The sequence below is a fragment of the Falco biarmicus genome, chromosome 12 (assembly GCF_023638135.1).
Source record: "Falco biarmicus isolate bFalBia1 chromosome 12, bFalBia1.pri, whole genome shotgun sequence".
Classification (NCBI taxonomy): Eukaryota; Metazoa; Chordata; class Aves; order Falconiformes; family Falconidae; genus Falco; species Falco biarmicus.
Window position 1 is genome coordinate 690,423 of NC_079299.1, and position 12,288 is coordinate 702,710.

At 42.6% G+C, this 12,288-nt stretch overlaps 1 protein-coding gene across 5 annotated transcripts in view; it reads right to left on the reverse strand.

Annotated features, from left to right (window-relative positions):
• TTBK1 (tau tubulin kinase 1) overlaps positions 1–12,288 on the reverse strand; it is a 122,961-nt gene that overhangs the window by 90,977 nt on the left and 19,696 nt on the right. For 4 of the 5 annotated variants that reach the window (XM_056356925.1, XM_056356924.1, XM_056356926.1 and 1 more), the window contains one exon: positions 5,011–5,158. In XM_056356925.1, coding sequence (XP_056212900.1) covers positions 5,011–5,158 — 148 coding nt within the window. Of the gene's footprint in view, positions 1–4,782; positions 4,921–5,010; positions 5,159–12,288 lie in introns of those variants that run through there. The other variant, XM_056356927.1, reaches the window with a different exon arrangement.

Genomic DNA, 12,288 nt, shown 5'->3' on the forward strand with positions numbered 1-12,288 from the left:
ACCTCAGCCAGGCTCTGCTCTGCTCCGTGCAAGGCTGGAAACTTGATGGTACCATACAGCCGATAAGCTGCATAGCAGCTGTCAGACGGAAAATATGTGAGATGTCTGTTGCTGGGCCAACAACTGTGGCACAACTATTCTCCTTAGATGAACCTTGCTCATTATAATCTCGTTATGATACTAACACGCACCTCCATCCCAAAGTTACCCACCTCCAAGGTATGACCACCTCTCACCAAGCATGCACTTTCTATTTCTTATCAACTATGTCTTTAAATGAGAGAAATTTACACCAATTAATAATGAAAGAACGTATGACTAAAGTCACTCAACCTCCACCTGAGCGTAAAGAAAAGTATAAAAAGTGAATGAATGAGGGGAGAAGTTAAGGAAGACTCCATCATAACTTCTGGGATTAGTTGACAGGCTAAACCTGTCTTCTCCCCCATAGGGATGCCTGTTGGGTAAGAACTTTGACTTATGCACACTACTAATTAATTCTAGCTGTCATTAGTAATTAAGGTTTTGGTTGTATATAGTTTGGTTGTATATCACTTCAAGCTTGTTTTTGCAGACAGTTCCTGTCACCAGCAATCACAAATGTTAACTTGTCACGATTTTATAATGAAGAGTGTTATTCTGTGAACTGTTAGTGTGAGCCCTTTTTGGGCGCTGGCAGTTGCCAGCAGCGGGTAACACATTCAATCAAAGTGGGCAGACCCGCTGAGGGGTCCCCCTGATGCTGTTGGCATGTTTCCCTGAATGGCAGCTGAATTGCCCTCCGATCCAGCAGGACTGGTCAGTGAAGGGTCCCTGTAATGGGACGCTGACAGACTGGTCGGGCACAAGGCTCTCAGCTTTCCTGGGGCGCTGATAGACAGATCAAACACCTGGGGTTGAGAGGATTTCCCCCCCACCCTTTCACGTGACAGGTACTGATAAACAGCAAAGGACTTCACCTACAGCAGACAGTAGACAAACACATGGTACAATCTCAAGTAAGAGAGAGGTCCAAGGTCATAATTTGTTGTGGTCACACTGCTTCTACAACAAGGTATTATTGCCAGAATGCCACCACATGGTAAGGATTTGGAAAGACTGCCTTGTTTTCAATGGTGACTCCTCATGGAAGAGGCCTGGCATCATGGAAAATCCCATCTGCTCATGCTGCAATGATGATACAGGTAAAATCAGGCACTGTGGAGGGTGCAGGCCTCCTTGAGCAGCAAGGGTGGTAATACACATTGTGTTACTGAGGTCAACATTCCTAATTGTAGCAAAAAGAGAATGCAGTTTCTCTGCTCCCCAAGCAAGCTTACCAACACACACTGAGAAAATGGCCGTGTCAGAAGAGTGAAACAACAGGATAACGTAAGCCAAACAGTGTTTGACAAAGATGAAAAAAAAATGTTATCTTGTGGTGCTCTGATTAAAATTGGCCAGATAGAGTAGCACCAGAGAGAATGTCCTGAGCCCTGCAAGCCCAGCCTGAACAAGGAAATACTACAGCAACTCTGTGGGACAAAGAGGTTTTGATTTTCACTAAAATAGTCCAAGAAAGGCAAGATAAAGACAGAAATTTTGCTAGAAACTTTTTGGGTAAATGTGTAACAACAGGACAACTGAAAGCTTCAGCTCATCACCTGCTTGAGCAATAAAATCTACAAGCTGACGTCTCAAGTATGTTTCACCCAAAGCCTAAAAGGGCACCACTGCTGGCAGCTCATAGCCCCAAGACAGTACAAAGATTTGGAAGGTTGGTCAGAAGATGATCTATGATCCTTGCAAGTAAGAATACAAAGACATTAATATTTAAACAGATAAAGAAAAGGCATTATACAACAAGAAAAATAAAATCAAGTTAAGAGGAGGACAGTATGACTCTGCAAGACTGTTGAGAGATACTGAAGTGGCAGTGATCTCACATAGCCCAGCACAAGTATCACAGAATCATTATGCTGGAAGGGACCTCTTGAAACGACCTAGTCCACCTGCCTCGCTCAAGCAGGGTCAGCTAGAGCAGGTTGTCCAGGGCCACATCCCATTGGGTTTTGAGTATCTCCAAGGACAGGGACCCCACAACCTCTCAGGGCAACCTGTGCTAGTGTTTGATCACCCTCACAGTAAAACAAGTGACCACCCTCACAGTAGAAAACTACACACGCTGCTTATTAGAAGGTATACTCTCTAGAAGAGTCATTAACTGACCAGTTCCCCAGTTGTTCTGTGTGGACTACCAGTGCAGGAAGGAAATGGTGAGGGACCTGCAGCTGTGTTCCTTATGTGGCTATTCCAGAAAGTGTCTCAGAAAGTCTTACTGTTGGCAACAGCCTGCAGTTCAAACCACTCAGGAGCTACTGCACTTAAGAGGTCAAGCTGCACGCACATCAGGTCCTGAAGCAGGTCTGCACTGTGGGCTAATGGTCAGCCTTCTCTATCCCAAGCTTGGTGAAGCTGTAGCAACTTGGAAGACCCTGATCAGAAGCTCTGAAAAGAGCAGCAGCTCATTAGTGCTTTAATGTTGGTGTGATACTTAAATAGAAAACAGTAAAGCTGTACTACTTAAGAGGGACTGCAATGTTCAATTCCACCAGAAAAGCACAGAGGCATTTCAGACAACACTGCTCCTTTGCTTTTCACCTGGAAAACCATGAACCGGTGATATCACCTATGGTAATACCAGCAACTTACTCCATCCGCCAACTGTTTGGTTAAAGTCAGTGTCTCCCTTTCTGAAATGTTTCTCACCTCTTCACCACAGCTTACAGTGAAAACATACACAATACATGATTCCCAACTCTCACAACCTAATTTCTTATTTTAACTTTATCATTTATTTCAGAAAGGCATTTGGGGATTAACCTTGAACCAAAAAAGCTAAATTCTTCACAGAACAGCTTGATTTGTAAAAATATGGCTGAAGTAATTTGTCATTCTTAAATGCGGACAGATGATGCATAGCCAATTCTGCTGCTTCTCTTTTCTGTCCCTTAATATTTGCTAACTGCTTTGCCAAAGGATTTTCCCAATCCACACACCACCCCTCCCTCTCCCCAATTGCCAGGATCATGCTGTGTACAACTGTGGGTGTTTTTTCAAGCACTTGGTATTCTCAACTATTTTCCAGAAATAAACACTGATGACAAAGCACAAGATTTAGTTAACACCTTGCACATTTTCTGATGCTAGTTCTGATTTGGTGACTTCAGGTCATACTTTTCAAGTATTCCCTGCCCTGGATGTAACACATATTGACACTACCCAGCACGATAGCGTCGTCTCTTGGTATTCTAACAATCCACCTTTCTACACAGTCACACCCTCACTCAATTCACAGCAGTTCCAAGTGTACAATTAAATGCAAAAATCTAAATCTCTGCCTTGCTTGCCCTCACTACATTGCTTTCAGCCCTCAGCCACCTGCTCTGCTGTTCTCTGGGAGCTCTGTGTATCCAGGCCTTTCACAGATCCACAGCAAGCTTTCTCCTAATGACCTGCGTTAATTTCTCCTTTGTTCTGATTCTCTTTACACAGCTTAGCTGCATCTGTTACAATGCAGTGTATTCAAAAAGGCCTTATCAGTCCTCTTAGAAGAGCTGAACTGTGGAAAACTATTTGAGTTTTGAAAAGAATTCACTGACTTTTACCTAGAGGCAATCTGTCACAAACCTTGAGTAGCCCCTGCCTCTTAAGACCTGCAACAGTCTCACCCTCTAATTCAATCCTATCTCTGGAGATTTCATATGAGGGCAGAGGTGTAGACATGGACATAAGGCCTCAACGCTACTTCTGAAGCATGAGCCCTGGTGATAAGGATACTACTCACTGCTTCATGGGAACGGGTTTCCTCTGCCCAAGTGGGAATCCTGTGAAGAGGAACATCCCTTCAAAGGCATATTATACTAGAACATGTAAACCGTACCAGTCAACAGCTGGCCTTGCCTTCACAAGGAAATCCATGCACAATGCACTTCAGCAAAGAGCACTTCTCAGTTCCTCAAAGGCAGATTTGGAAATCACTTGTTAACATCCTCCCTTCACTGTTCCTTCAGCCACGAACAACTGCAGCAAGACTGCTCCCTTGCACCCTTTGGTGTTAAAGTGTTATCTCGTCAGCCTCTGCCATACCGGCTGGCATCTTTCACCCTGTTCTGCTAGTTCTCTCCTGGGAATGACTGCAACTTTAAAGATCAGCACAGGAAGTTTTTACTTTTACCCTTATTTATAGTTTCATCTGAGCAAACAGAAAACAGCATCCTGGCATAAGGCAAGACCCCCTTCAGTGTTATTTTTTAAGTTGGACATCAGTCAAGGAAGGCTCCAATTTTGTGCTTCCCAATCTGTTTGAGACCTGCTTATAAGCTTTGTCAGGTTCAGCTATAGAAATCGATGGTCCCAGGGCTGACTTTCACATCCAAACCAATATAAAGCTGTGTTAGGCAAAATTAAGAATAGGCATATTATTCAAAATAACATAATTCAAAACCACTGCTCCCAAAACTAAAAGACCTAAAGTCACTTCACACTTTGCTTTCAGGACAGTCAGGTACATGAAAAATTAACTAATTGCCAGTTTCCCTATACTTCATGTTACCTATTTTTTGCACTCATCTACTAGTCAACCATTTTACTTGGAGATTCTGACATTCTCACAGTGCTATATTCACAAACATTGTCCCACTCCTCTGGGAGGCAATCAGCTAACCTAATTTCTTAGTCAGACATGTTTGCTCTATTCCTTACTGTCTAATCAGTATCACTAGGCTGCACAGACTAACGTACCAATAGTTCAGTTTAAGGCTCCTCATTATTCTTATAGCCTGGTGGCCATAAACGGTCCCTGTAGCTGGAACTCACGTAAGTAGGATGCTTTGCAGAATGCAATAACTTTCTGAGCTGAATGACGTAACATAACACCATGTATAGATGGAAAAAACATTGGCAACTTCAGATTCTAACTGTTAACGTGCGCAGTGACCTTCGGCACTTCCGAAGAGCTTTCTCCCTTACCTTGAAGCTTTTTCAGGACAGCCACTTCCATCTTGAGAACTTGCTTGGGCTGCTGGGCTGATTCCACCTTCAAGGCCACATTCTCACGGGTCAACAGATCCATCGCCTCATAGATCTCCCCAAAGCCACCACCACCAATCTTCTTCAACTAAAAAAGTACAAAGAGGTTTGATACATTGTGCGAGAGAGACAATATCAAATTGGCTCTCACAGAGTCAGGCACTAGCTTCTTTACTGCATAGGGAGAACAAACTCAGCTCCTAATCTGTACTGTGCCCAAATCCCTTCACTGCACAGCTAGGCAAAAGTCCAGCTACCCACTTGACTGTGCTATGTATAAATTCTTTGCTGTAACAACAAAGAACAAGCCTAGCAAGTGATGACATGTAATACATTTAAAAGCAAATGATAACGCCTATTACCTCAATAATGTTCTTGGCTGTTCAAGGAAAGACCCTTCAAGGAGATAGTGGAACCACTATCCAGACCACTGTAGATAAGAACTGTCATTCCCTCTCAACAAACACATCTCTGCAGTAAAACTCAACCATGGTAGTTGGAACTAGTGCTTTCAAGAAGTAAGTTAAATGAAGTTTACATCTCATTCACAAGATTGTAAATACAGAACAAAAAATCCACTGGAATATTTTACAAGGTGCTTGACCTGCTCTGTTAGTGAGGTTACTTCAATGTCATGTTTCAGAGAATTGCCAACTGCATTACTTCAAAAGATACGTACAAGCCACAAGTACAACTCCAATGTTTCTCATTCTCTCTTTCTCTTTTTTTCCTTTTTCCTTTTAAACCCCACCAAATGATCCTTTTTGTCTCTCTGAGCAAAATTGAAGACTGTTTCACAATAGAAGGATATCACTACTTGGAAATCAAAAGTTTCAATTGACATAAACTCAAAGTCTAAGTTTCAGCATATTTGTTATGCACCTACTAGAGATAGATCATCTGCCTGTTCTGGAGTAGCCACCCACTGAGAGAGCAAGACAGGATCTCCTGCCTATCCTAGAAGGTGATTCCTTGACTCTCTTTCTGCTGAGACTTGACAGCATATGCACATATAGTTATACATACGTATGTATAAGACAGACTCCTAACGTGTTGTAAGTGTCAATGTCTATGCCAGGAAAATTATTCTATATTTGTTTATGTTAGATATATTTAAAGCACACTACATTGCCCAGGAACAAATTCAGTTTTACAGCAGAGCTAGATCAAGGCTCCTTTGATCTGCTTAGCACTTGTTCATTGAACCTAGCTGCAGCCCTTCCCTTCAGCATTTTGTGTTCCCTCTGTTCACAATTGCTCAGCAAGCCCCGAGTGCTGCTTCTTTCCAAAGGTAGCAATAACACTTCAAGAGAAAAAGTAGTCTAAATCAGGCAGACAGTGACACATATCTTACACAACATTTAATGAGGTTTAGATGATATTTTAGTGTCTTCTGCACCACGGAAGGCCTGTCCTGTGCATCTGTCCAGTTTGCCTCTCAAGGGCAGGGGTTTTTCCCGTCTTAAGATGACACAAACCATTTGCTTTTCTGGCTCTCAGGTCAAGAAAAAGAGCTCTGCATGAAGAATGTACTACCTTCTGTATTAACAGCCTGACTATTGTCTCTGAAGCTATTTCTTGATAACCCTTTGCAAGTTGCTGTCTGGAGCCATTCTTCTCCTTTTACTTGTTAGTTTTCCTCACAAACTTCCACTGGGCTAAACAGGCATATTCATACAGCAAACAGCCCAATAACTAGGTCAGCACATATTATTCATAAATTATTACAGTGCAGCCCTACTTCTACTTGGAAATTCACACTAAGTGAGCTGGCTATTAAAAATCTTTCTGTCAATACAATTGTACATTCTGCATAGCAACAACATGCCAGCTAATACCTCAGGATTCAGTACACAAGATCTTCTGTTGCCTGACACACTAATAACACAGAAGGGAAAGGGCCAGTAAAAGCTGCAGAAGGCAAGAAGTTTAGTCAGGATCTGAAGGACTTTGAAGAAGATTAAAAAAGTCTCAGTGGGAAAAATGGGTAACATAACAAGCAGAAGTGAACAGTAATAAATATAACAACATATCTGGGATAGAAAAGAAACATAGGCTACCCAAACATCTCTCTGGGCTGCAAATTCAAGAAATGGATCTGAGGAGAAATATTGCTGAGCCAGCACAGTCACACACAATGATCCTTTTCCATTCACTGGCCTTAACAGAGACAGCTCCCACGCCCAACAGTTGTCAAAATGCAAAGCTACTACAATATAAATGGAACAGCACAGCAATATGATTATGATAGCAGCCCTATAAGGTTCTGAGAAAGGTCTAGTCATGTACAATGCACAATATCAATCACCTTGTTACTCGAGGCTCTCACTGAGTTAAGAGTAGTTCATTTCAGGATGAAGGAAATGATCAGGAGCCTGGAAAAACAGAGGACAGACTAGGACTGCTACTTCAAAAAAAAGCAAAAGAATATGCGCATCCAAGAAGCAGGTTCAGGAAGGTAGGTACAGGTATTGAGACTGCTCACCTGTGAAAACAGCCAAATTGGAGGACCCATATAAATCTACAGAGCAACAAATCCAAGATCACATAAGACCAACACCAGAGCTTCTGCTGAATCAGAAAATTGATTTTATACACACATTACAGCCAATGGATGTACCTCACCGTCCAAGAGCTCTCAAGCTGCCTCTGCTTCCTCACATCCTTTGTCATCCTCTTATGGAAATTATTCTCTGGCATACTTTTCCCAGCACACCAGATGGTCCTATTCATCATTACCAGCACTGCCATCCTCCTTGATTTTTCAGCAACATTCATAGGCCATCAGCAGCCATTTCCTTTTCTGTTTTGCAGAGCTAGTTGCTATATTGCAACTCAGGGTCTTGGCTGAGGTCAGGGGTTTACCACACAGGCATTTCCTCATTGCTTGGGTTCTCTGTGGGAGTTCACTGTCTAAGGTGAACTCAGCACAGCCTTCTGCTGGACATGAACGAGAGACAGGCGTATACCACTCAGGAAAATAAACCAATAATGAAACTGCTAAACACAAAGTCAAGAAAGAAAAGGGAACATCTAACAAGAATCACTTAAGTGGTAATCATGAGTCACCAGCCCATACTAAGTCTCACTGCTCTGGGAATATTATCTTCTGATCCTGTTTCCTACATTCCACTAGTCCATTTACTGTTAAGACTGGGACACAGGCTGACAACACCAGCAGGATTCAGTCTACATAAATGCATGAGCCTATATGTGAGCTGGGTGTTCAGGTTTCCATTACAGCCTGTGGAATCAGGTGAACAATTCATCTGACCAAACACAGGTATCTATTTGGACTTGCACACAGACAACAAAACTAAGCAAGCTGCATCTCAGACATGATTTCAGTCCTTTCAGCATCCCACTAATGGCCACATGACCATACAGCTCATTGCAGTGCTTCTTCCATATTCTAAGAGGTTTCATGCCACATTAGGCCCTTGGAGTAAACTGTTAACAAAAAGACCACCCTACTCAACCCCTCAGTGTGGCAGTGTCCAGTCAGGGGGTTCCAGGAAGTCCCCAAGCTGGAATTCAATCCTGTCCCTCAGGATTACCAACACAAAACAGTCATGCCCTGTTGGGGAAAGCCACTCCCAAAAGCCCCTGTAGATGCATCAGTAGTTACACAGGATACAGATGGCTCCCTTTGAAGTGTCCTTTAAATATCCTGAAATATTTTGGATTTATCTTGACAAGACTCTTGCAGCACAATGCTCCAGAACCTATTAAAAAAATCACCAAATAAACCACACAGCCTTTCCATTAAGCACAAATCAGTACTCTCAAAGGCACAGTTCAATACCCAAAGGCAACACACCCCACCCTACCAGAAACAGCCTTCAATTCCAAATTTCATCTCTTATTCAGAAAGCATATAAGACACCGCTGCTCTAAACAAAGTTTGCATTCCAAGGATATTACATAAATACCAGGCTTTCCCAGAAAAAATGCTCCAGGACCAAGGCACAAGTGGTTCAGTCTTGGGATTGGTGGCAAGGTCAGGAACAAGAGTATGTGCCCTGAATCCAGAGTGAAGGACCGAACTGAGAGCCGACAACCTATGCTGAATTCAGCCAGGGTCAAGGTTGCCACCCAAAGGCTTCAAGTGCTGATAAGGTAAACAGTGACTAACTGTGACTGCTTTTTAGGAGCACTTGTATAGTCAAGCTTGCAACTCCTGCAGCCCAACTCAATGGGCTACTTGATAATGATTAGCAGGCCTCATCTGACTTAACAACAGGAAGAGTGGACCTACTTTTACCAAACTCTCAGAGTCCACTCAGCTTGCTTAGGAAGACTGGAGTTACACCGATGAAGGGAAAACCAACTTACATAAAACAGGCATGAACTGAGAAGCCAATCAAGGAGAAGTCAACTAGCCACATTCTAAATTATCTGAAGACCAGCCAAAGCCCACTTACAGCCATTCTGCACAGAGTGAGACCAAAACAGGCCCCAAGACTGACAAAGCACTTTCCTTGTGTTAAGTTCCCTCTTGGAACCGTAAATGGCCTTTGTGACCAAGACAAGGTGAAGAGTTCACAAAAGTTTGTGGGGCTTCTTCCAGCAAGGCTTACAAAATAAACAGAGGAAGGACAAGTATAACCAAAGCTTCTGTTCAAGAACCTCAGAAACCTGGAAGAAACCAATGCATAGATCACACCTGACAAAGAGTGTACACATGTACAAGAGTCCCCATTTTGTATTGAAAGCTCACAGGAGCTGCCAGCTCTGTCTTGCTAATGAGTCTCAGTTGTGAATCCCCAAAACAAAGTGTTTAGGTGAAATAAAGAGATACACCCATTCAGCTTTAACACCTACATCTAGTTCAAAGCATACACAAGTTAAGTTTGACTTTGTTCCCTCCCCTGAACAAAGCAGTTCACATCATTCAGAGCACATGTGGATCTAGTCACCCTCTGTGGTCTGAGCAAAAGTCACATGGTTCCAGTACTGTTCAAATCTCATCCAGTAAAAGCATCAAAAATATCTGCAAGTAAAGAATGATGACTCAAAATAACACTTCTTCAAGTCCGAAAGGTTTGATAAAAAGCATAAACAAGCCTTGTCATGCCTTTCTCCAAAAATAAGAACAAAAATATAATTGCTGTCGGACAGCCAAACCTTACTGACTTAGAGCGACAGGAAAATGAACTATCAACAGGCTAACTGCAGAGAACTACATCTTCATTTGTCAAAACTTTGTCAGCCAGCATATAGGAGGAGGAAAGGAATTCAAGGAATACATTACACAGATCTAAAATTAGAAATTGGTTCAATACTGGAAATATGCCAGCACTAAGAACTACAAGGTTCAAGCAGATGCCCGGCCAGAGACAGTCACAATGGGAGGACAAATTACACAAAAAACCTTCTGGCAGCTGAACCCCAGGATCACATAAATATGCCACACACCTGCCTGAGCAGGACCCATCACTCACAGCAAAGCTTGGACTGTCTGGCTTGCATCCTATGGGTTAGATTCAGAAAGGCCTATGATAAAGGAAAGCAAGCTACTACTGATGTTACTACTGTATGCTCACTTTAAGTTACACTTCCTTTTTCATCTGTCACTCGATCCTATGCTATCCATTTCCTTGGACCAACAGAGGTATTTTAATACTTTTTCCAGATTACTTTGAGCACCATACAGCTTGGATTTCTGACTGGTCCCACACCAACATCAAGCATACCTAGGAAACAGCACAAGCCTGCCTAAAGGGTATGCACTTTGTTGGCGGCAGAAATGACTGTTCAGTGAGACTCACAACACACACAACTCAGCTAGCACAAGGGCAAATTCCCACTCTGAGTAGAGCTGGGAATTAGAATTTCTCATTTACACCCTTTAGCAAGTTATATAATTTCTCTGGCCTTTCAAGTGGGGTAATGACCTCACTGTGGTATTGAAGACTACCGTCAGCCAACATTATAAAACAGGCTATTTCTGTAGTTACAAGTAGTTGTTGTTGTTGACAATATAGCTGCACATTTGTATATTTTCTAAGGCAGACTTACTGGGTAGAGCTTCTAGCACTCCCCAGTCACAGATTCATGCAACAGCAAAGTCACTAAATCCCCATTTAGTGCCTCTCTCAAGCCTAAAATTAGTTTGAAATATTCCCCTATGAACACAGCTGAGTACATTTTAGGCTTTATTTGGAAGTTTTGGTGCTTTTAAAAGTCCTGCTGTTTCCAAGATCAAAGTTACTTTGTTTAGACTGTGTTAAAAAAATACATCATTTACAGAAATTCTAGCACTCCTGTCTATGAAGGAGAAACTCAAAGACTGATGAACAGTAGGAATGGTACAAGCCAAAGCCAGCTAGGGTAAAGGAGAATGAGGAAGAATGAGTATTTGCAACTCTACAACTGAAGCCCTGGCTTAGCATCTAAATGCAGCTCTGCAAAGAATGTGAACTGATCTGACCAAAAAGTAGGCTCTGAGGAAATTTCGAGGGTCAGATAAAAGCTGCAAGCAGTATTTGCTGAGAAGTCTGTAAGCACAGAGCATGTTTCAAGTCCTGTATGTCAGTTAACCTGCACACGTATCATCCTGCCAAAACAAGTATACGTGCTTCAGCCCAGAGCTGTAAGAGCACAGCAAGACTTTCCTTCAGCTATGCCAGAAAGCTTTGGGAGGGGGATAGGGGTTGTCTCCATTTTGGTATCTAATCACAGAGAAAATTGAGATTCTCCATCTGCTCTCAGGAAGCATGGAGAATGAAGAGCAGTTTGAATTGCTTAAATATAAATTGACTATTCGGGGATAGGCCAGACAGAAAACTGAAGGCTGTGGAGAAAGCAGGAGCAAAGTGCTAGGATGAAGAGAGGCAGGCAACGGGGGAGTAACGAGAACAAAGCAAGGCAGAACTGTGCAGGGCAATAAGAGATACAGGCATAAGGCAAGGCTAATGAAAGGATAATATGTTGTCTGAAGTGGGCTGTTGGAAATAACCTATCCACAGCCTGGAACTGAAGTGAGTTCAGGGTCCTGAGTCTCTTCAGCCCTCTGCTCCTCACAGCCCACTGCAAAACTCACAAGGCAGCTCTACCATAGCTAGTTAGCGCAAACTACTTAGTGCTATTACTACAAATCACTTGTAGCTCAAGCTAGCAAGGCTTCTGCTGTGAGTTTAATGATTCAGACACTGCTCGTAATTCAAGTTAAAAATGGACACAATGGCACACATGAGATTTAATTTTTTTTCAGCT